Raw genomic sequence first — 26,105 nt, forward strand, 5'->3', positions numbered from 1 at the left:
AAACATCTGCAAGAAAACAACCAAGCTCAGAGAACACCAAGGACTTCACAGTGTAGAAAGTTAGATTAATATTTTGAAAAAGTCAAGAAAAGAGTCTTTGTCCAAATTTAGCTAAAAGGTGATTTCTGACCGTTTTTCACACTTATGACCATTGCAGCATCATGTGATCAAAATTCAGAGGCTTGGAAACAGGCATGGACTTATGACGGTTGCAGGGTCCTGGATTCACACGTTCCCCTTTTGCAACCTTCTGGCCAGCAAAGTCAACGGAGAAGCCAGATTCACTTAACAACCATGTGACTCAATTAACAACTGCAGTGATTCACTTAATGACTGTGACAAGAAAGGTCATAAAATGGGGCAAAACTCACTTAACAAATGTCTCATTTAGCAACAGAAATCTTGGTCTCGATTGCGACCATAAGTCGAGGACTACCAGTATAGTGAACAAAAAAAATTCAGTGGCATTACCAGTTAAACAATTATGTGAAATTTTTATAAGAAGGGTTGGAAAGGGTACATTTTATCTCAATGTCAAAACATGTTTTTTTTAAAAATAAAATAAAAACAGAGAATGTATGCTGTCAACTCGCAAAGCATTTCTGGTCTGCTCTTGAGTTGCAATGGGCAGGAACGATGGAAGGAGAACTGATGGAGCAGTTCATGAGCCACATTCAAAAGCACATTCCACACATACCTTCTTCAAGGTGGAATCTCAGATTACCAGAGCCAGCTTGTGAGGCGTGTTTTCTACAGCCTGTGAAAGTGCCTTGTTGGAGAATGTGATTTATGACACAGCCTGTGAAGGGGGGGGGGAAACAGTGTCAGAGTTGAGCCATAAATTATGTGCGGCAGAGTTGGCTTCACTCGGGTAGTTGCTGACATGTTGCTCCTAATAAATAACTGGATTTCTTTTGAAACTTGGCTCAAGGCTTATGAGTTAATTAGGGCATCTGTCAGAACCCTGACATATGCATTGAGTCCTAAGTGACTGTTAAAGTTCTGATTTGTTCAAAATAAGAAATGTAGCCCAACATGAAGGTCTATATTCACAGCTGCTTCTCAATTTTAATGAGAATTCTGTCTCCTCTGCTGAGACCAGGAGAAGGACATGAAACATGAGAGGAGCAAAATAGGTTTCTATATTTATAAGGTCTGCTAATCTTTGCAACTTCATGCTTTATGAATGTGTGTTTTATCCCTCATACTACAGATATAAGAAACTACTTTCTTTGGGAAAAAGATTCTCTCTGAGCGCTCGGACATTTTGAGCATGTATTCATACAAATATCTCCAAAATTCGGCATCCGTCAACAACAAGCATGTTGAAGTTTAGAGGGAAAAAATATATTGTTTTATGAGATTTCTATTCTACCTTTCTCATTTCAAAACTAAGGAGCGTTATCTGACTTTTAATGAAGTAATTTCATTTCATTCTGAATAGTGTGTGCATAGATAGATAGATAGATAGATAGATAGATAGATAGATAGATGATAGATAGGAAATAGATAGATAGATAGATAGATAGATAGATAGATAGATAGATGATAGATAGGAAATAGATAGATAGATAGATAGATAGATAGATAGATAGATAGATAGATAGATGATAGATAGGAAATAGATAGATAGATAGATAGATAGATAGATAGATAGATAGATAGATAGATAGATGATAGATAGGAAATAGATAGATAGATAGATAGATAGATAGATAGATAGATAGATAGATAGATAGATAGATAGATAGATATAGATAGATGATGGATAGATAGATAGATAGATAGATAGATAGATAGATAGATAGATAGATGATAGATAGATAGATGAGAGAGAGAGAGAGAGAGATAGGATAGATAGATAGATAGATGATAGATAGATAGATAGATAGATAGATAGATAGATAGATAGATAGATAGAGATAGGAGAGATAGATAGATAGATAGATAGATAGATAGATAGATAGATAGATGAGAGAGAGAGAGAGAGAGAGAGGGAGATGGATCGATGAATCGATAGAGATCGATAGAGGTCGATAGAGATCGATAGATTTATATGTATATATAAATGTATATATACTGTATATATACAGTATTTAAACTGATTATATTTTATATACATGCACTCTCAAATGCACACACAGTAATAATGTGTGTTCCATAATGTTCCATAACGTGTATTCCTACTTCTTTTCTCTTTCCATAGCTTATAAAAGATCATTTCACTATTCATTTTCTTTTATAACGCTGTTGTAATAAAATCCTGATTTCATTCCTCCCTTCTTCAAAAGGCTATCAAAAAAGGGGGGGAGGGGTTAACAATTCAGGAGAACACCACGAGCCAAGTCCTTGTAGCAAAATATTTAAATGTATTCGTTAAACCAGAAGCTAGCTTTTAATAGAAAAGAGTTAAAAGATGGAGATTTGCGGAATTAAAACCAGTGTAGCAAGCTAGTCTATAACTCGTTTCAAAGCTTGCATCGTGCCAAAATTGTTACTATCAAGCTTGTTTGTGAATATGGCTGTGTTGTTATTCAAATTCAGCCACAATTTTTTTTTTTTTAAAAAAAAGCTCTTTTCTCCTAAAAGAAATAAATAAATTAGGAACACACAAAGACTTTCTCTTGTTATCACTTTCTGATCTGATTCAGAAAGTGATTCAGATTCCTTTGCTGGACAGAATACGTAGATACGAAAATAACAATGTTTGTTCTTCCATCTTGGTAAATATTTTTTTTCCCCACCCAGCTCATCACCAAAGGGGGGAACAGCCACGCCATTGAAAAACTCCAGACCGAACACACCCACAGCCAACAACAGATCAGGGACCTGGAGACAAAGTTGGAAGTAAGTCTTTATCTGTGACCGGAATTGACCGCCGGAGTTGCGCTAAATGGGAAATTGGAAGTTGCAAATAGACCTTTTCATTTAGTTCCTCTGTAGGTTAAATGCTCCACTTCCTAAAGAGAGTTTGGGCTATCCTTTACAATGCCGAAATCCTTCCCAATGGTGCTTTTTCAGGAGGCAACTGGACTTTCTGGTTTTTCTTTGAAGATATTTCGCTTCTCATCCAAGAAGCTTCTTCAGCTCTGACTGGATAGTGGGGAATGGAAGGATTTATATTCCTTGCAGACAGCTGGTCATTTGCATCCTTTTAGAGGGTCATTGTGAGTCAGACAGAGATGAGGCTGAGGAAGGACATGGGCCAGTCCTGGAGTCTGGGGAGGGCCCAGATGAGGGCTCTGCGTTGGAGGCAGAGATGGGGCCAGGGCCATCGGGGAGTGATGTGCAGACTCCGGAGCCTCCAGAGGCTGACATCAGAGAGGCAGAGGAACAGGAGGAGCCTGTTCCTAGTGCACGTATGAGAAGAGCTGACAGAAGGCAGGAGCAGCTAAAGCAGAGAGGACGACTCGGGAGTAAGGCCAAGAGATGATTGGCCCCTCCCATAAGGCTTAAAAGACCAGCAACGGCTCTTGGCCTCTTTGTCGGAAAACAACGTTGATAGTCTTGCTGCACTTATCTCTTGTCGGCGTCTTCTGCTCCTGAACTGTTGCCAAGAGAAGCCTTTGGCAGTTTGCCTAATTATACCAAGGTTGGTGATTAGACTGAAGAATTTGTGTTATGAAGAGTTTGTTTTGATTTAGTTTGGACTAGACTGAGAATAATTCTCAGCTGTTCTAATAAAGTCTGTTTGTTTTGGAAATGTTTGTGTCGATTACTACCTACTTGGGCCTGGGTCACAACAGTCGTTGAGGCCACTTGGAGGTTTATATATATATATGTCCTCAGGGTCACCTGAGTGGTGCAAATAAGGCTCCACAACCATTTGCATCACTCGGTGACCCTGATGAAGCAGACAAACTCCAGGTGACCTTAACGACTCTCTAAAAGGATGCAAATAACCAGCTGTCTGCAAGAAGTATAAATCCTTCCATTGCACAAGTCAGAGTTGAAGAAGCTTCTTGGATGAGAAGCGAAACATCTTCAAAAGAAAAAAACCAGAAAGTCCAGTTGCCTCAATTTGGACATTTGCTCAATTTGGACATAGATGGCCTCTTTGACCTCTCTTTCAAACCAGCCATCTTCTCTGTCCAGAATGTGGCACAGATAAACCTCCAAGCGGCCTCAGAAAGAGCACTAACAACCAGATGACTGCAAGGAATATAAATCCTTCCATCGTCCACCATTCTGTCAGAACAGAAGAAGCTTCTTGGATGAGAAGCGAAACATCTTCAAAAGAAAAAAAACTAGAATGTCCAGTTGCCTCCTGAAAAAAGCACCTTTGGGACAAATATGACCTGGATGACGGAGAATCTCTACAGGCCCAAATCTTTCATTTCTCTTCAGGTGATAATGATGTTTCGTACAGTTTCTATGCGGTAGTAAAAAAAAAAAATGAAGTAAATATTCTGATCGGAAGCGATAAACTAAATAAATCCCGACGTAGCTTTTATTTATAGCTGAGTAAGGATGCTTTACTTGGATACGTTTCATAACATAAATCAAAAACCGATCATCGTTTCCAACACTGAGGTAAGAGGAAGCTGATTGCTCTTCCCAGGAAACTGTAATTGCTATAATGGAGAGCAACCAAGCATTGCGCCTCATTTATTGGCGGCTTGCTGTATTTTTAATCCTATTTATCAGCTATTATCTCGCGGAGCCCTTCAGATCTGATTAAAAAAAAGAAAGAAAGAAAACCAACTCTGTTTTAAATGCATGGCACTCAGCAGAAAGGGAGTAAAGAGAAAAGAGGATAGTAACACTGACTGTATTTATAAGAATGTTCTGAGGGCAACTCACTGCGCGAAATCAAACAATAAAAATAGAAATGCAGGAATGCAAATATAGGAAGTACGGAGCGAGCAAAAATAGCTTAAAATCTGAAATGATGACAAGGGAAAGTTTTAAAATTATCAGGTGCGTCTCTTAGAGGAAGGGAGCTCAAATTGTTCCTTGGCTGTCGTTCTGGACATCACCTGCTTTGCTTCCCCGTGTGGATATCTAAGCACAAAGTTGGCTGGTGGATGTGACATCAGATAGGTCATCGCACAAATGACCACAAGTATATTCCTCCACACATTCGGTTACAAGGGCTGTTTACTAATCAGAATAGGATTTAAATTCACTCTCTATCAGAGCTACCATACATGGGCTGCAAAACTCCACACAACCACTAGGTGGGAACAAACAGTATCTCTGGGTATGTTTTGCTGCCACCTAGCTGTCGTTCGGATTATTGCACCTCAGTAGACCTGAAGATAAGTTCCTTGTACAACACCAGCACTCTGTTTTGAAAAACTCCTGACCGGATGCTGCTCATTTTTTTTTTCTTTGTGAAGATTTACCTCTGGAGATGGGGCAAGGCCTGTTTTGTTTAGGTGTGTGCCATTTTGCAACCTAGAATGTTGTATTTGTGTATTTCTTTATTCATAGCTCTGGACAAAGAAGATTACAGATATAACAGAGTTGGAAGGGACCTTGGAGGTCTTCTAGTCCTACCCCCTGTTGAAGCAGGAAACACTATACCATATCATATAATTGTCCTTTTATAAGCTTTTATCAACGGTATTTTTCATTGGGATGATAATATTGATTTTGTAATTGGTTGCCTTCCTCCTTCTATCCCCAAACTCCCTCTTCTCTCTCTCTTTCTCCCTCTCCCTCTCCCTCTCCCTCCCTCTCTGTCTCTCTCTGTCTGTGTCTCTGTGTCTCTGTCTCTGTATCTCCCTGTCTCTGTTTCTCTCTATGTCTCTCTGTTTCTATCTCTGTTTCTCTCCCAGTCTCTCTCTCTGTCTCTGTCTCTTTGTCTTTGTCTCTCTCACTGTCACTCTGTCTCTGTCTCTGTCTCTGTCTCTGTCTCTGTCTCTGTCTCTCTCTCTCTCTCTCTCTCTCTCTGTCTCTCTGTCTCTCTCTCTCTCTCTCTGTCTCTCTCTCTCTTCCAAGCAAAGCAGAACCTGGCTGTATTACATTTTGGCATGACCGCCGCTGTTGGCGTTTTTGCCGGTTCCCCTAAAATTTCAATGCATTATGATGGCCAACTCTGGCTGTGCCATTTTTAAGCACCTCTTAAAGAGAGGCTGAAAAGGAAGTGTTGACAAGAATAAATGGTAGGGCTTATTCAAAACAAAAAATTTGATTCTTCAAAAAGTGGGACAACCATCTTCGTTTAGTGGAGACTGGGCAATTTAGCATATTCTGATAAACAAGTTTAATGAAAGAACGCAAGGCAAATGTAGTCATTAGTAGGAAACGGTCAAATCTTGCTCTGTTGGAGACCATGTTCTGATATTTTTGGATGGCTACCTTTTCCTTTCATATGTAAGAAATGTAATTACCGGTGCAAACATTTCACATGGAGACTTAATTATATTGACTGGTGAATTCCATCAGTTATGGAAAATATGCAAATTTGATGGAAATGTAACTGGGTCTCCCTGGGAGCTTGAAGCTGGTGGGAAATGACTCTGAATACAAATCAAATGGTCACTATGGAGGAACTCCAAGTGTAGAAATAATCTAGGTCAAAGGATGTCTTGGCCAACAGAAGACTTTGGTTCTGCGATGAAACATTCAGAATATTCATGAAAGAAATGTAGACTTCCTTGCTTCCGTGTAGGGGTATCATAGAACATTGAATAATAAAGTTGGAAGGGACTTTGAAAGTCTACTTGTCCAACCCCCTGCTTGAGCAGAAAATGAATACCATTTCAGACAATGGTTGTCCACTCTCTTTTTGAAAGCCTCCAGTGATGGAGCTCCCACTACTTCTGAAGGCAAGCTGTTCCTTTGGCTGATTGTTCTCACCGTTAGGAAATCGACTGACCGACCGACCGACCGACCGACTGACCGACCAATAGATAGATAGATAGATAGATAGATAGATAGATAGATAGATAGATAGATAGACAGATACCCTGTTTTCCCCAAAATAAGACATCCTCTGATAATAAGCCCAATCAGGCTTTTGAACGCATGGCAATAAGGCCAAGCGCTTATTTCAGGGTTTAAAAAAATATAAGACAGGGTCTTATTTTCAGGGAAACATGGTAGATAGATAGATACAAATAGTAGTAGAAATGATAGATGATAGATATATGATATAGACAAACGATAGCTAGATACAGACAATAGATAAATAATAGATATAGATGATAGATGATAAATGATACAGACACAGTAGGTAGGTAGGTAGGTAGGTAGGTAGGTAGATAGATAGATAGATAGATAGATAGATAGATAGATAGATAGATACCCTGTTTCCCCCAAAATAAGACCTCCCCTGATAATAAGCCCAATCATGCTTTTGAGCGCATGGCAATAAGGCCAAGCGCTTATTTCAGGGTTCAAAAAAATATAAGACAGGGTCTTATTTTCGGTGAAACATGGTAGATAGATAAACAGTAGATAGATAGATACAAACAGTAGATAGAAATGATAGATGATAGATATATGATATAGACAAACGATAGCTAGATACAGACAGTAGATAAATAATAGATATAGATGATAAATGATACAGACACAGTAGGTAGGTAGGTAGGTAGGTAGGTAGGTAGGTAGGTAGGTAGGTAGGTAGATAGATAGATAGATAGATAGATAGATAGATAGATAGATACCCTGTTTCCCCCAAAATAAGACATCCCTTGATAATAAGCCCAATCATGCTTTTGAGCGCATGGCAATAAGGCCAAGCGCTTATTTCAGGGTTCAAAAAAATATAAGACAGGGTCTTATTTTCGGTGAAACATGGTAGATAGATAAACAGTAGATAGATAGATACAAACAGTAGATAGAAATGATAGATGATAGATATATGATATAGACAAACGATAGCTAGATACAGACAGTAGATAAATAATAGATATAGATGATAAATGATACAGACACAGTAGGTAGGTAGGTAGGTAGGTAGGTAGGTAGGTAGGTAGGTAGGTAGATAGATAGATAGATAGATAGATAGATAGATAGATAGATATCCTGTTTCCCCCAAAATAAAGACATCCCTTGATAATAAGCCCAATCGGGCTTTTGAGTGCATGGCAATAAGGCCAAGCACTTATTTCAGGGTTCAAAAAAATATAAGACAGGGTCTTATTTTCAGGGAAACACGGTACTTCTTCCATACATTGTAACATTTTAATATCTATTTTTACTATTATTCCCCTTTTATTTCTATCTCTATTTTAACCTTTTTTTTCCCCATGTCACTCTTATATTCAAAGACGTGATCTTTCCTTCTTTCCTTATTCAATATCTCAATATACTCTTCTGGTACCAGTCACAATCATTCTGATATTTAATATATATCTATTCTTTCCAATCCTTCAATCCTTATATTTCTACTATGGATACACCAGGGGTGAAATCTAATTTTTTTTTACTACCAGTTCTGTGGGTGTGGCTTGGTGGGCATGGCAGGGGAAGGATACTGCAAAATCCCCATTCCCACCTCACTCTGGGGCCAGCCAGATGTGGTATTTGCCAGTTCTCCAAACTACTCAAAATTTCCGCTACCGGTTCTCCAGAACTTGTCAGAACCTGCTGGATTTCACCCCTGGGATACACATGTTTTCATTAGTTTGTCCTTAAATTGTTGCCATCCCATACGTGGAGCAAACCAGAATAATGTGGCCTCCAAAAAAGGATGAACATTGCAGAGGCGCATTACGCAAAGACATTCGATCTATGAATTGGAATTGGATTTTTTTGCTTTATTTTTAGATCAGCCTGCTGGTTGATACTGATTATTGGCCTCTTTGCAAAGGGATATTGATTGAAGAATATATCTTTGCACATCAGTAAGCAAATAATTACAATAAGTGGCATTGATTGTATGAGGAGATCATCTTCATGTCCATGAAGAGTTCATTTATACATAGATTATAGCGTGAGGAAACGAAACTAAATGGTGGAAAGTTATTTGTAGCTTGGGTGGTTGATGTTGGTGGTGGGTTTGTTCTCCAAGCTTGTTGTTTAGCATCTGAAAGTTTCATCACCAGGCTAGCTAAGAACTTCAGAAGAACTTCAGTTGAAAGCTGTTCTTCCAGTTCTCTTCTGCTTTTATAGGTTTTAGGTGGTCAATGGGCCACAGGACCGGCTGGTAACACCATGTGAGGGACATCTGGTGGTGAGGTCACCCTAGTTGGAGGTCATGTGACTCAGCTGGTGGTCGATGCTGTCATTGGTTAGATGCTCTTACAAACTTGTAGACTGGTTGCAAACATGTTTATTGATTGACCCGTTCGTTGAATGCCAGACTTTGATAAAATTAAGTCTTCATACCTACATTAAATATGTGTTATGGGATCCAGCCAGGTTTTCTAGAGCAGGGAGAAGTCAACATGGCATCTGGGATCTTGTGATCACAAACTATTCCATCTTTTTTATGTGCCTCAAACGTGCCACACGCATTAAAAGAAGTCAGGGCTTTAATCATGCAGTTGTGGCTGCCACCTCAACATTTTCATGTTCTCCAACCCTCCGGGCTATTGCTCCATTTCCTGATTTTTTTTCTCCTGCCGAGCTGGAAAAAAAGAATTTGGAAGAACTTTGGAAATGCGTAATGGTTGTCCTCTTGCAAACATGCCATCTTGTTGAAATGTTGATCGTTTAAGCGCTCGGTTTAAAAAAAAAATAAAATAATGAGGGAAAACAATCAGCAATCAGGAGCTGAGAGACAGTTTACTGAGGTTAATTTTACACACTCATTTTCTGTTTGAATGCTTGAATAATGGAACCCTAATAAAGCGACGGATTATCTTTGAGCTGCAACACAAAAGCTCAAAACTAAAATTCCGAGATGTAATTCAGGATATTTCTTTTTGCATTCATTTATTTTCTCCACGTCAGGCACCCAAAGGTTATAGAGGGTCACTCGGTTAATTTCATCTTTGAGAGACCCCCAAACTTCAAAGAAGATGTTGCAGCCATTATAAGTCATTGGAAATTGGATAGCTACTATCTGTATACAGTTCGTCCTATATTTTAGGTTGTTAAATGAGACATCTGTTAACCGAGTTTTGCCCCAGGTTGTAAAATGAGACAAACCTCACTTAACAAACGTTTCATAATTTTTTTGCTCGATTGTGATAGTAAGCGAAGGATTATCTGTATTCAAAAGAGGCAGAAATATTTGTTACCATGCCAAAAATTATGTGTTACGTTTCAAAAACATTTTCTGCGGTTCCTGTTACAATAGTGAATTCGTCGGTAAACCGGTAAATATTGATAAGTATACATTATAGTTTTCTCTTTTTTTTTCCCTTTTCTTAATTTTATTTTCAGATGCCTTTATTTTTTTTATTTTTTTTTAATGGCGTAATGGCCTAGAGGTGGAGTTCTCGCCTTACAATCAGGAGGCTGTGAGTTTGATCCTAGGTAGAGGCAGATATTTCTCTCTCTGGGCACAATGAGAATATATCTACTGAACAAAACTCCACACTGGCAACAAGAAGGGCATCCGGCCATTAAAACCCTCTGATAGCTCCATTCAGTTGCCCAGACTCCACCCCGTGAGGGATTATGGGGTCATTAAAAGATGATGATTAAAAGATGATGATGCCCTTTTATTTTTTAAAAAAAAAAATCTGTAAGAGTAATGATTGTTTTGGTAAAAATTAATAAAGATCATATTGAAGGAAAACAACAACAACAACAAAAAGAAGAAGCAGAATTATTTGAAATAACCAGCCAGAATTTTGATTCTTGGCTCCTGAAAAATATTTTTTTTTAAAAGTTATGTCATGAGGTTGAGCGATGCATGTGTAACGGTCTTTAAAGCAAGTGAGGTCATCCAAACGGAAACAGGAATTAGAATGGGGGGGGGGAAAATTAGATAGAAGCAGCTAGGAAAACTGCCAGATTCAATGATTGTGGTGCCTTTTCTTCTCATCCGGGTTCTTGATGGGAATTTAAATCAATCCAGACTTCGTGATTTGATTTGTTTTATGAATGAGTTATTGAGTGGCACCAGTAATCCACTCCACCCTGTTTCTGTCCAATGTTCTCTATGACAAATAGGGTGATACAAAGATAAAAAATCTGAATAGCAGAAGAAACGATTGCTCTACATCTGTACTTTCATTTCTTTTTTAAAAAAATATATCCCCATCCGATCTTTATCCTGGGTTGACAGCTGGCTACGGGCCCTATCCTCCTCTGCCAACATGTCCAGTGAGTATGGAGTTGACTTCAGTGATTACTAAGGCTCCAATGATGGGAAATTCAGGTCTATAAAACACATCATTTGTCAGTTCCTATTATTCTTTATCCTACGCTCATCCATCAGTAGGAAAGGGGACAGGTAGGCTGAATTCTAGCCAAATGTAGATCCTGTTGAGAGGGATGGGACGAGACGGAACGGGACAGAATGGAACAGAAAATAGAATAGAATAGAATAGAATAGAACAGAACAGAACAGAACAGAATAGATTGAATAGAATAGAATAGAATAGAATAGAATAGAATAGAATAGCAATAGCAATAGCAATAGCAATAGCAATAGCAATAGCAATAGCAATAGAACAGAACAGAACAGAACAAAACAAAACAGAAGAGAAGAGAATATAAAGAAGAGAAGAGAAGAGAAGAGAAGAGAAGAGAACAGAACAGAACAGAACAGAACAGAACAGAATATAGAGAATAGAATAGAGTAGAAAAGAACAGAATAGTAATAGAACAGAACAGAACAAAATAGAATATAGAGAAGAGAATATACAGAACAGAACAGAATTAGAATTAGAATTAGAATTATAAATAGAATAGAATAGAATAGAATAGAATACAATACAATACAATACAATACAATACAATACAATAGCAATAGCAATAGCAATAGCACAGAATTGAATAGCAATAGAACAGAACAAAACAGAACAGAACAGAAAAGTATAGAATAAAAAGAAGAGAAAAGAATAGAACAGAATAGAATATAGAGAATAGAATAGGGTAGAACAGAACAGAACAGAATTAGAATTAGAATTAGAATTATGAATGGAATGGAATGGAATAGAATAGAATAGAATTAGAATTATAAATAGAACAGAACAGAACAGAATAGAATATAGAAAACAGAACAGAACAGAGATGCAAAGCATCAAAGTAATAATGATGCCAAAGAAAGGAGCCAGTAGAGAAGAGGAGACGGATACCCTTATCTCTTATTCACAACCTTCCATAGATAATAGCCCCATAGATCTGCCTGTACTTTCCAGCCTAATTCGCCTCACAGAATAAAACGAAGACAACTAATCTTTGACTTACAGCAGTTCATTTAGTGACTGTTCAAAGTTACAACGGCACTGAAAAAAAGTAACTTGGGACCAGTGGTGGGTTGCTATCAGTTCACCCCGCATCTGGCGAACCAGTGGCGGCGGCGGTGGGAGGCTCCGCCCACTCGCCTGGACGCTTCTGCACCTGCACAGAAGTGTTGCGCGCACGTGTGAGCCAACCAGTAGCAAAATAAATTGAAACCCACTACTGCTTAGGACCGTTTTTCACACTTACAACCATCGCAGCATCCCCACAGCCCATGTGATCAAAATTCAGATGCTCGGCAACTGACTCCTACTTAGGACAGTTATAATGTCCCGGAGGTTACCTGATCCCCTTTTGTGACCTTCTGTTGTGGCCTGTCAGCAGCCTGTGCAGCTAGTAGCTGATTCCAACAGCGAGGAGGCTGGTGTGGTGCTGCGCCAGCAGCCTGTGCAGCTGGCGCTCGAGTCGGACAATGAGGAGGCTGGAGAAGATGTGGTGCCAGAGGCGGGGATTCAGCCAGGGCCTTCAGAACCTCCAGAAGCTTCCATAAGTGAAGAGGATGAAGAGGAGGAGCCTCTTCTCGATGCATGGGCGCGCAGAGCTGCCAAAAGGCAGGAGTGGCTCCTCAGGAGGAGGTCTCCTCAAGAGTAAAGCTTGGAGCTAATTGGCCACTCTCTTAGCCTATTTAAGGAGGAACGCCGACTGAAGCAATTTGCAGGGAACAACTTCATTCACTCTCTTTCGCGTCCTGATCTTAGTTCTCTGCAAATTGCTTCTGGGCTTTCTGCCAACCTTAGTAAGATTACGATTATTTATTCTTTGGATTCTTGTGGGCTGTTAAGAAAGTTAATTAACAGCCTTTGTTTGAAAAAGAGTGATTTAATTTAGTAAACTAAGGTTTGTACAGACTTTGTGTGTGCTGCGTTCTTTGGGGTCCGTAGCAGAGGCAAAACACCTTCTGACAAAGCAAAGTCAGCGGGGGAAGCCAGATTCACTGAACAGCCGTGTTACAGACTTATCAACTGCAATGATTCACTTAAGAACCGTGGCAAGGAAGGTCGTAAAATGGAGTGAAACTTAACAACTGCCTTGCCGAGCAACCGAAATGTAGGCCTCCATTTTGGCCGTAAGTCGAGGACTATCTGTAAAGAGGGAGGGGGAAATCTCCATTTGCAGACCTCCAGTAAAAAGTGTTCCTCGGATGCGATATCAAACTGCTTGTTTATTTAAACCCTGATCAAAGTCAAGAAAAGATTAAAGCAGAGGCTTCGCTTTAAAGAGGCAATTATAATGCTTCAGCCTGACACGAGAAACTGCTCAACTTTGATTTATTTTCTTTTTTTCCTTCCTATCTTGTCATAAGCCTCTTTCCATCTAATCTGTGACAGCTAAATAGAAGTTGTATCTCTTTCCGAAGGTTAGAAGATGTTCTTAATTCTCAAAGCAGGGTCATCTGAGGGAGGGGAACTGGCAGCTGTAACTGGGTCAGGGAAACCTGCCCGGCAATGGAAGAAGAATATTTAGAGTTTGGGGTTGAAGTGAGGAGTCCTTGGGGCTCTCTGAGCTTGGTGGTTTTCTGGCGGACGTTTCGTTACCTGATTAGGTAACATCTTCAGGGCTAGAGGAGAATGGGGTTTGTGGAGAGGAGGAGGAGAGGGGGAGGAGAAGGAGGAGAAAAGAAGAGAGGAAGAAGAGGAAGGAGGGGGTGAGGGAGGAGGACAAGAAAGAGGAGGAAGAGGAGGAAGTGGAAGAGAAAAGGAAGAAGAGGAAGAAGAGGAGGAGGAGGCAGGAGAAGAAGGAGAATGAGAAGAAGAAGAAGAAAAAGAAGAAGAAGAAAAAGAAGGAGGAGGAGGAGGAGGAAGAGGGAGGAAGAGGAGGAAGTGGAAGAGAAAAGAAGAGAGGGAGGAGGAGGAGGGAGGAGGAGAAGGAGAAGGAGAAGAAGAGGAAGAGGAAGAGAAAAGAAGAGAGGAGGAGGAAGAGGAGGAGGAGGGAGAAGGAGGAGAAGGAGAAGAGGAGGGGAGGAGGAGGAGAAAGTGGAAGAGAAAAGAAGAGAGGAAAAAGAGGAGGAAGAGGAGGAGGAGGGAGGAGGAGGAGAAGAAGAGGAGAAGAGGAGAAGGAGGAAGAGGAAGAGGAGGGAAAAGAAGGAGGAGGAGAAGAGGAGAAGAGGAGGAGGAGGAAGAAGAGGAGGAGGAGGAAGAAGAAGAAGAAGAAGAAAACAATTCTGTTACGTACAATGGGTTCGCAGTTCCTCATCCCAGGACTGAACTTCCAGACTAGTAGTTAGAAGGCAAGCATAACTTTAAATATCTAATTTTCTCCACCTAATTTTCACTTTCCCGTCAGTTCCGCTTCAAAACGTAGGGCAAAGCTGAACTCCCAGATATCCATTTTCTAATTACCCTTTTGCACCAATGTGAAACATTTTCTATAATTAGACAGAAATACCGATTCTTCGATCCGCTGCTAACTGAGCAGATTACAGACTCTTGGGCGAATGTTACTTCCTAACTCCTGAGAAGAGCCTTGTAAGCTTCTCCCTTCGTTACTCCTAATAGCAAACACGAACAATACAGGTTCAATGTTTCAGGTGGAAATAAAAATAGAACCTTGCTAGAAGACCGAATCCAGCAATCTAGAAAGGTCTGAAGTCCACAATGGATTTGGAATTGGAGAGTTGCACCCATCACAATGGGACGCGGTAGCTCAGTGGCTAAGACGCTGAGCTTTTCGATCGAAAGGTCGGCAGTTCAGTGGTTTGAATCCCTAGTGCTGCGTAACGGGGTGAGCTCCCGTGACTTGTCCCAGCTTCTGCCAACCTAGCAGTTCGAAAGCAGGTCAAAAAAATGCAAGTAGAAAAATAGGGACCACCTTTGGTGGGGAGGGAACAGCGTTCCGTGCGCCTTTGGCGTTGAGTCATGCCGGCCACATGACCACGGAGACGTCTTCGGACAGCGCTGGCTCTTCGGCTTTGAAACGGAGATGAGCACCGCCCCCTAGAGTCGGGAACAACTAGCACGTATGTGCAAGGGGAACCTTTACCTTTACTTTACCCATCACAATCTTGAGATTGAGTTAACATTGCGAGAAATCATTCATAAAGAACACATCGCTCTTGTTGTGCTTATGATAGTAACCAGTAGATTGCCTTCAGATTTGTTGCCTCTTAAGATTTTTTTTTTATTATTTTAAATCGGTTTCCTCCTGCTGCTGTTGTTTTTCCCTCCAGATTTTTGGCACAATTACGCATAGCAGAGAATTGGCAGCCAACGATATTTTCCTTTGATTTTTGGGTTCAAAGCACAGCTGGACGGTTGTGCCTCAAACATTCGATGCCGCACACTTTCTCTCTGATCATCCAATCAAATAATTATTCTGTTTTTTTCCAGATTTGCCAGGTCAACTCCATTGTGAATAGCAGGGGAGTATCAAAGCCGGGAAATATTTAGGTTGGGACATTCTGATCGTGGAAGCAATTCTAGATTACTTTGGGAATGTTTCAAACCATCTCAACCTGTTTTGTTTTGTTTTTCCCTGCCAACCACCTGTAGCTAGAGGGTGTTGCCTCTATTTATTTATATTTTCTTGGTCTTTGCAGAATGGAGGTTAAAAAAATGGTTGAGCAATTGGAGGCCTAGCGAGTTAGCCTTTGTGGCTAACATTAACTTCCATTTTAAATGTAGAGGTTGTCTGTCGAGCTTCGAAGTGTGTTCAGGCTGCTGTCGCTTTTACTGCTTCACAACTTGCCAACAGCTGGGGGAGAGAAGGGAGGGAGCGATTGGAATGTGCATTCCAGATGATAACAAAAAAAACCTGTCTCATGGGAACCAAGGACATTTCAGCAGGTGTCTGCCAGAGTCGTGGAGATTTTCCCATAACAACACTTGGACACCTAATTCGACAATGTGACCTTAATTATATCGAATCCCCTGGGAATTAGCCAGAGATGGTTTTTATTTCATTCTGTGCCAAAATAATGTACTCAATAAAGTTTTGCATCAAGAGATTGGATTGTCTCAACAGTGCTTGCTTGCTTAGGTTTGTCAGTCAGAACCTTGATATTGTCCTTGATTTATAACAGTTCATGTAGAGACCAGTTATAACAGCATTGAAAAAAATGTGACTTAGGACCATTTTCACACTTGCGACCCTTGCAGCCTCCCCGTGGTCACATGATCAAAATTCAGATGCTTGCCAACTGGTTCACATTTATGACCATTGCAGTGTCCCGTCCCGGGGTCGCGTGATTCACTTTTGCGACCTTCTGACGAGCAAAGTCAATGGAGAAGCCAGATCCACTTAACAACCGTGTTACTAACTTAGCAACTGCACTGATTCACTTAACAACTGGGGTAAGAAAGGTCCTAACATGGGGCTAAATTCATTTCACAAATGTCTCACTTAGCAACAGAAATTTTGGGCTCAGTTGTGGTCATAAAGCGAGGCAACCCGTAACAACAGGTGAGGGTCTTGTGATGGGTCTTGTGACATGACCTCCCCATCACAAGACCCATCACAACATCTTCGTCTGATGTGACCGACACCTGACCCTCCATAAGATCCACCACAAGACCCATCACAAGACTTTCACATGACGTGAGCTCCCCATCACAAGACCTACTGACCACACGAAGCCCTTATAAGTAGAAGAAGAATGGCATCTCCTAAACTCCGTTGAAGATGTTACCTAGGCTGGTAACGAAACATTCAGAAACCAACCCACAAGCTCAGAGAACAAAATTCCACTCTCACGTTCCGACCCAGTTCCCCAAACACGACAAACCCTCTGAAGTTAAATCAATGATTCCTTTATTAGGAGCGCCAGCAGCCCCGGCAAAAAGTTTCTCTCTCACCGCAGGCTAACAAGTCCGTCCATCTGGAAGATGAATAGTTGTCTGCCACATCTATTCATCTCCGCCCCCTGCCTTTTATCCCCAGAGTTAAGGTGGGCCTTCGCTAGCAGAAGTGGTTCTTCCGTTCCAAGGACCGGCCCATAGATTTCCACTGCTCTCCTCTCCTCTGCCTTCTGTGCATCAGGCACTGGACCCAGCTGTTCCTCCTCTTCCTCATCAGCCACCTCCAGACCTGGGGACTGTTGACTCTCCATCTGAGGGCTGACGGACGGCCCAGGCTCTGCCTCTGTCTCTCTCTCTGCCAGCTCCATTCCCTCTTCCCCCTCGGAGCCCTCAGGTTGCTTTAATGCTGACCCCGACTCCCACCCACCTTTTCCCCCTCTGATTCAGCTGCTGGAGGGGCCACAGCATCTCAGTTCTCTGTGCTTTCCCTGGAGCCATTTCCTGGGGACTGAATGAGGTGGGTGCGGAGATGTTAAGTGTCCTCTTTTTTTTCCCACTAAAAGCAGCAGATATAAAAGTCATATAAACAAGGGGTGGAAAACACAACTAGGGGCCTGCATTTAGCTAATGGACTGTGAAAGCTTTGCAGGGCTCAAGGCATCCTTCCTTTTTCCATTTTCATTAACTCCAAAAATAAACGTTTGAGTGCCGCAACTTAATAAAGGCGAGAGCCCAGCGCTGCTCTTAACCCTGTTGTTACATGAAGTCTTCAGGTAAAGAAGCAAAAAGCACAACATTGATTAAGGGGTCATCAATTCATTAGCTTGCGGGAAGTCAAGGGGGAGATCACAAATGGCGATCGCATGACACACACACACACACACCCAGGATGCTGCAGCCTTTTTGAACACACGACACAAAAAATATGAGCCAGGCGCTCGAATTTCGACCACGTATTGTAAGGGAGGCTGTGAGCGTGAATCAGGAAATGATCTCTGATTTCGTAACCCTGCTGAGTTCATTCAGTTACTCCGGGTAATTTTTCAAGTTCCACAACCACAATTGTTTCCAAAATTTATGTTGCTAAGCGAGACATTTGTGGAATGTCTCGCTTAGTGGAACGACTTGCCTCCAGAAGTTGTGGGTGCTCCAACTCTGGAGATTTAGACTTCTGTTTCCAATTTATCTCTACTATGGGCTGTAACAAAGGGATGCAGTGGCTCAGTGGCTAGGGCGCTGAGCTTGTCGATCGAAAGGTCGGCAGTTCAGCGGTTCGAATCCCTAGTGCCGCGTGATGGGGTGAGCTCCCGTTCCTTGTCCCAGCTTCTGCCAACCTAGCAGTTCGAAAGCAGGTAAAAAATGCAAGTAGAAAAATAGGGACCACCTTTGGTGGGGAGGTAACAGCGTTCTGTGAGCCTTTGGCGTTTAGTCATGCTGGCCACATGACCACGGAGACGTCTTCGGACAGCGCTGGCTCTTCGGCTTTGAAACGGAGATGAGCACCGCCCCCTAGAGTCGGGAACGACTAGCACGCATGTGCGAGGGGAACCTTTACCTTTACCATTATGTAACAATTCTACAGAGAATAAGACTCTACAGAGAATAAAAGCTAGAAAATAGCACTTACTTTCTCCTTTCCCCATCTTTTCCAACCTTCTCTTATCATGAATAAACATGATTCTTTTCCACGGTTCTTCCTGCTAGTCAAAGTATAATGCATTATTTAAATCAAATTACAACACTCTAGATGGAGAAATGCTTGGAAATTGGTAATAATGTTAACATCATTTTTAATTTTAATGTGAGGGGGTTGCAGTTCGAAAGCCCTTCAAAATGTTAAAACGCTAATATAAATAGCGAGTACGAGGATACAGGATGGATAATATTCTGCTGTCTTTTAGCTACCCAAGAGAAAAGAAAGAAGAAGAAAAAAAGACTTCAAAAATCACTTAATGGGCCAAATCCAGCTAAAATTAGCTATGACCTCAGTCAAAGGAAATGAGATTTATAAATTGGCAATTGTTCCACAACTTACATAGGGACTTTGTCACAAGTGACTTGGGTTGCATTACAGCAGAGGTCTTCAAACTTGGCAGCTTTAAGACTTGTGGACTTCAACTCTCAGAATTCTCCAGCCAGCTATGGGATTTCTGGGAGTTGACGTCCACAAGTCTTAAAGCTGCCAAGTTTGAAGACCTCTGCATTACAGTATGAGTGAGGGGGAAAAAAGATATAATAACATATCAAACTCATTTTGCCTTATTGTTTTGATCCTGTCTTTGAAAGCCTAGGGCCGTGACGGTGAACCTATGGCACGCGTGCCACAGGTGGCACATGTAGCCATATCAGTGGGCACGCCAGCTCAGCTCTGGTGTGCATGTGCGTGCTGGCCAGCTGATTTTCGGGTCTTCTGTTATGCTGTTTTCCTTCCTTCCTTCCTTCCTTCCTTCCTTCCTTCCTTCCTTCCTTCCTTCCTTCCTTCCTTCCATCCTTCTCCATCACTGGAGGCTTTTAAGAAAAGACGGGACAGCCACTTATTTGAAATGGTTTAGGGTCTCCTGCTTGAGAAGGAGGTTGGACTTGAAGACTTCCAATCTGGCCAAACAGAAGTATGTGCCTTTGTATCTTGCAATCCTAAAGTTTTATTAGATAGTATCGCCTCATATGTCAAAACAACTTCCGTGTGGCCAAGCAATTGGCAGAGCTATCTTAAAGATTTATTTATTTATTTATTATTACTTTCACATTGGTTGTGAATCTACATTGTGTGTTTCCTTTGATCCAGGCGTGATTCATTTCATGCATTTGTAGCTGCAAATGCTTTTGTTTGTTGTTGCTTATTTGTATTCTGCATTTTTATAGTGCTCACAGCTGTCCTTGCTTTGGTAACCTGTAGCAGCAGCAACAAAACACGGACGAAAATGGATATTTTTATTTTTCATGCATTTCTCTCCCTTCCTTTTTGTTTTACGTCTTAAAGAATGAAGTCCCTGAGAAACAGCTTCCCTGAAAGCTATAAAATTCCAAGCAAGAATACCACCCACCAACTTTAGGGAGGGGGGAAAAAATCAAACAATATGCCAAAAACATTCAACGCACCCTTGAAAGATATTTGCAGCCTCGGTACATGGTCCTGTTCAGTTGATAGCAAAGGAAAACATTAATTTCTATATCCATTGTTTGAGCTGTTATTTTTGAATGTTTTCAATTTTCCATAGTAGAAAGAGCACTACTCTGTCCAAAAAGCTTCTCAAGTTATATGTCAATATTTCTTCCATAGTCCGGAATTTGAGATAGTTATTGTATGACTCCTAAATGCTTCCTGTTTGATTATTCTACGCATTATCTAAGAATGCAAAAACTTTCTTACATGGGTTGGAATAGTTTTGTTCACCAGGTTACGAAAAATATATTGAGACTGTTGAGATATGAGAGAGAGAGAGAGAGAGAGAGAGAGAGAGAGAGAGAGAGAGAGAGAGAGAGAGAGACAGAGAGACAGATAGATGATATAGATAAACAGATTAGATAGATGATAGATAGATATAGATTGATAGATTGATAGATTGATAGATAGATGATAGATGATAGATAGATAGATAGATGTGATATAGATAGATAGATGTGATAGATAGATAGATGATAGATAGATGATAGATAGACAGATAGATGATATAGATAAACAGATGATAGATAGATAGATAGATAGATGATAGATAGATATAGATTGATAGATTGATAGATTGATAGATGATAGATAGATGATAGATAGATAGATGTGATAGATATAGATAGATAGATGTGATAGATAGATAGATGTGATAGATAGATAGATAGATAGATAGATAGATAGATAGATAGATAGATGATAGATAGATAGATGATAGGTAGATGATAGATAGGTAGATAGATAGATAGATAGATAGATAGATAGATAGATAGATAGATAGATAGATAGATGATAGATAGGTAGATAGATGATAGATAGATAGATATAGATAGATAGATTGATAGATTGATATAAATGATAGATAGATGATATAGATAGATGTGATAGATAAATAGATGTGATCGATAGATAGATAAACAGATGAGATAGATAGATAGATATAGATAGATGATTGATAGATAGAAGATAGATAGATAGATAGATAGATAGATAGATAGATAGATAGATAGATATAGATAGATAGATGATTGATAGATAGAAGATAGATAGATAGATAGATAAACAGATGAGATAGATAGATAGATAGATAGATAGATAGATAGATAGATAGATATAGATAGATGATTGATAGATAGTAGATGATAGATAGATAGATAGATGAGAGAGAGAGAGAGAGATGAGAGATGTGAGAGAGATTTTGAAACAGATTTTGGTACCAAAGCTGAAACAAGCCGAACACATATTAATTAGCAATTAATTCAGCAATTGCTGAAAAAATATTGTAGTGATGGTTTGAGAAGAAATTATTTTATTTATTTATTTATTTGTCAAGCATATATAAAATAACAGTAAAAGTATAAACATAATTTGAATACATGAAGGGAGTAAGAGTAAAAAGGAATATTAGGATAGGGATGGTAGGCACGCTGGTGCACAGTAGACAGCTTAAGGTTAAAGTTTTGGGGGTTGGGGGGAAGAAACTACAGAGTCAGGTAGTGCATTCATGGCATTGACCACTCTGTTGCTGAAGTCATTTTTTCTGCAATCGAGTTTGAAACGGTTTACCTTGAGTTTGTATCTATTATTTGCGTTGTATTGTTGTGGTTGAAGCTGAAGTAGTCATTGACAGATAGTTGTCTAAACCCAAAATTTGAAGTCTGGTGGCATAAAGTATTTTATTGCGGGTAGAGGAATGGAGGACTCTTCTCGTGAAATATCTCTGGACTCTTTCAATTCTATTTATGTCCAATATGCAGTGCAGGTTCCAGACAGATGAGCTGTATTCAAGAATTGGTCTCGCAAATGTTTTGTATGCTCTAGTTAGTAGTACAATATTACCAGAGAAGAAGCTACACAAGATTAGGTTAACAACTCTTAATGCCTTTTTGGCAATGTTGTTACAGTGGGTTTTGGCACTTAGATCTTTAGAAATGAGTACTCCAAGGTCCTTGACAGAATGAGGATCATCTATATTGGAAATGAATTCAACCAACAAGCATGGGTCGATGAAAAAAAAGAGATTTTATTAAAAGAAAATAATAAAAGCTATTTTGCAAAATAGGGTGGGTATATCCCAGCAGATCTCAACAGAGGAATTTAAACCAGGAAGCCACACCTAAAATTTCAAAAGCATTACATTTTATAGTTCCCTATCCTGACGGCCCATTTCCCTGGACTTTTTGGACAGGCCCTCCGGGGTTTCAGCTAATCCAAGATGCCTCAAAGGAATACATTATCTCTCTCTTTGTTTTCTCAGATTACTTTTTCTTCAGCACCTCCCGTATCTCTCCGTACCTGTCCATTACACATCTACATAGCATCTCTCAGTTTTAAGGAATGTCTCTGTGCACCCTCAGCAGATCCCTCTCCTATGCCAAAGAATAGGATCATGCCCACATGTCCTTCTCCAAGCATCTGCACCAAAGACATGGGAGAAAAGTTCCACAAAGCATATAATCTAACTACATTGTAAAATTCAGTCATCTTTAGCTCTTAATGCAGGAAGGATACAATTGATTTTATACATATGTTTTTACAGAGGTACATGTATTATAAATGCTTAACAAATAAATGCTTAAACCTCCATCTTCAGGTCTTCCAAAATTCTCTTTGCATTGGCACTGGCATTATTTCTTCCAAGTTCCCGATTGCATAGTCCACAAATGGTTGCCATATCCTCCAAAATATTTTTTCTTTCAATAGTCCTTTTTTGAATTTTATATCACACGTTAACTTATCATTAAGAGCGATTTTCCAAACTTCTCTAAACCATTCATTTATTTTGAATTCAATATTCAATTTCCAGTATCTTGCAATCACAATTCATCCCATAATGACCAATATCCTTACAAGCTCTCTTTCATCAATTGTTAAATTCCTCCGCTTCTCCCTATTTTGTATTATACACTGGGTGTGGTTTTGTGTTCTGTGTTTTGTCTTTAATTAAAAACTTAATAAAAAAAAAACAAATAAATGCTTAAATGGAAAATACTTTTGTAGCAGCATAACATATATTGTACAATAGAATAACAAGTTTCTATTCAATTATTACTATTTCCTTCGTTACTATTTTATTTTGGAATTCCCTTATATCCTACATCTACAAGGTCATGTCCATCTAATTTGTATTTTATATTTTGATTTATTTTTTTTGCCAACGTGCAAGACAGAGCATTTGTTGATTGTGATTTGAAGTTGCCCCTTGTTAGACCAATCTGACACATAGACAAGATCTTTTTGAAGGATAGTTGCGTTGAATAGTTTAACATCAGCAGCGAAGAGAACACAGTTGCTTTTAATATGACCACAAAGCAGTGGTGGGTTTCAAACATTTTTTACTACCGGTTTTGTGGGTGTGACTTGGCGGGCGTGGCATGGCTTGGTGGGCGTGGCTTGGTGGGCGTGGCAGGGGAAGAATACTGCAAAATCCCCATTTCCTTCCGATCAGCTGGGACTTGGGAGGCAGAGAATAGATGGGGGGCCAGTCAGAATTTTTACTACCGGTTCTCCGAACTACTCAAAATTTCCGCTACCGGTTCCGCAGAATTGGTCAGAACCTGCTGAAACCCACCTCTGCCGCAACGGTCAATTATGTAAAGTATGAAGAGTGTTGGACTTAAAACGAAGCCTATTAACACTATTAACACTATGCCACTATTAACACTATTAGAATATTGATGGAGAACTGCCGCCGAGGTGTGAATTTGTAAAGGTGTTTACGTCTCACAACTCAGCCAGACATTGTCTTACCAGAATAAAAAAAATAACGCGGCTCGCCCCATGAATTAAACAACGATGGTTGTGCAGAATAAGCATTCTGGTCAGGGGGACCCGTAGATCAGCATGCCAGAGAGTGAGTTAGCCCTTTCTGAAATCCTGTTTAAAATATTCCCCAGACTGGGAAGTCAGTGAGGAAAAAGGACTGTGACCCCATTAACGTGTTATGGCTTATTGGAAATGTCATGAATTTTGACCGTAAGATAATTAAGAAGAAATAGGAGTTCTCCCGTGATGTGGACAGCTTGGTCTTCCTGAAGTCTGAACCAGTGGGGAAATCCAATTTTTTTTACTACCGGTTCTGTGGGCGTGGCTTGGTGGGGGTGGTGTGGCTTGGTGGGCGTGGCTTGGTGGGCGTGGCTTGGTGGGCATGGCAGGGGAAGGATAGTGCAAAATCTCCATTCCCACCCTACTCCAGGGGAAGGATACTGCAAAATCCTCATTCCTTCCCCACTCCTTGGAGTGCAGCCTTGGTAGTACAGTGGTCTAAGGCACCCTGTTATTAAGCTGGTTATTAAGACCAGATGCCTGCAATTACTGCAGGTTCGAATCTCGCCAAGGCTCAAGGTTGACTCAGCCTTCCATCCTTTCTAAGGTAGGTAAATTGAGGACCCAGATTGTGGGGGCAATAAGCTGACTTTGTATAAATATACAAAAGGATGAAGGCTATTGCTTAATGCACTGTAAGCCACCCTGAGTCTCCGGAGAAGAGTGGCATATAAATCAAATCAAATAAAAAAAAAACTCCTGAGGAAAGATACTGCAAAATCCCCATTACCACCCCACTCCAGGGGAAGGAGTGGGGTGGAGATTTTACAGTATCCTTCCCCTGCCAAGCCCACCAAGCCACGCCCACCAAGCCACACCCACAAAAAAATATTTTTTGTGGGGTTAATGACATTATTTGAGACCAGGAAAACTGCATCAAAATGGTTTGAAAACCACATAAGCCTTTAACTTCGTCAAATCTTTCTTCTGCCTTTTTTTATTTATTGATCTATTTTATTTTTTAAGGACATACAACATCATCTTCTCTCCAAGCTAAAAGCCGTGGAAGCTATTCAGGAAAAGAATACTTCTCTGCAAGAGGAAATCACTTCGCTGAGAAATACGTTTGGATATATGAAAGGGTAGGTTACTCACTTATCTCGAAACTCTCCACTTTCTTGCTACTTTAGGTAACCTTGCTCTGGTTTCCCTGAGTAACAATAGCATAGTACCGTGATGGTGAGCCACAGGTGGCACACGGAGCCATATCTGTGGGCACGCATCTGCGCGCTGGCCAGCTGATTTTCGGGCCTTCCCCGCCTCTCCTAGAAAGCCTCTGGAGCCTGGGAAGGGCTAAAAACAGGCCTCCGGGGTGGTGGGGAAGGCAGTTTTCACCCTCCCCAGGCTCCAAGAAAGCCTCTAAGGGACGATATAGACAAGTGATGGCTAACCTTTTTGCTGTCACGTGCCAAAAGCGTGGGTAGCGTGGGGGGGGTCACACATGCATGTGCAGGGAGCAGGGTGCATTGAATTATGGGTGTGGGCACGTGTGCACAAACACCCCCACCCCGCACTCCCCACACTTTTGGCACGCGACAGCAAAAAGGTTAGCCATCACTGGCATAGTATCTCTTTTTTTTTTTTCATATTTTTTTATTATTAACATATAAAAAAAATTAACATACATAACATACATGAATCATAATATATAATATATAACAATATACACAATACAAACAATCAACGAGTGCTCCCCCACCCCTCGGGATCATTCCTGCTTCCAAAATCTTAAAGCTTCTTCTGGTGGTGGTATCCCCCTACTTCCAGAAAACACATGTATTAGGAACTGTTTCCAGATTCCATTGAATTCGTTTACTTTCATTATGCCCCTCCTTACTTTAATATTACAACTCAATTTATCATTTATGGCAATATCCCATACTTCCTTATACCATTCTTCCAAATAATAATCACCTCATGTCTTCCAGTTCCTAGAAATCATTAACCTTGCTGCGGTCAACAAATTTATTATCAATTCTTTAGTCTCTTTTTTACATTTTATATCTTCCAATAGTGAGAGTAATGATACCTTTGGTGCCTCTTCTACCTTTATTCCTACAATT

General features: G+C 40.4%; 1 protein-coding gene across 1 annotated transcript in view; it reads left to right on the forward strand.

Annotated features, from left to right (window-relative positions):
* The window catches only part of LMNTD1 (lamin tail domain containing 1), an 82,773-nt gene that overhangs the window by 33,306 nt on the left and 23,362 nt on the right, over positions 1-26,105 (forward strand). The window contains exons 2-3 of the mRNA XM_060694921.2: positions 2,749-2,847; positions 25,009-25,124. Of these exons, the coding sequence (XP_060550904.1) occupies positions 2,749-2,847; positions 25,009-25,124 (215 nt within the window). The remainder of the gene's footprint in view (positions 1-2,748; positions 2,848-25,008; positions 25,125-26,105) is intronic.

Source organism: Pantherophis guttatus, chromosome 7, assembly GCF_059756535.1.
Source record: "Pantherophis guttatus breed Tessera chromosome 7, ASM5975653v1, whole genome shotgun sequence".
Taxonomy (NCBI): Eukaryota; Metazoa; Chordata; class Lepidosauria; order Squamata; family Colubridae; genus Pantherophis; species Pantherophis guttatus.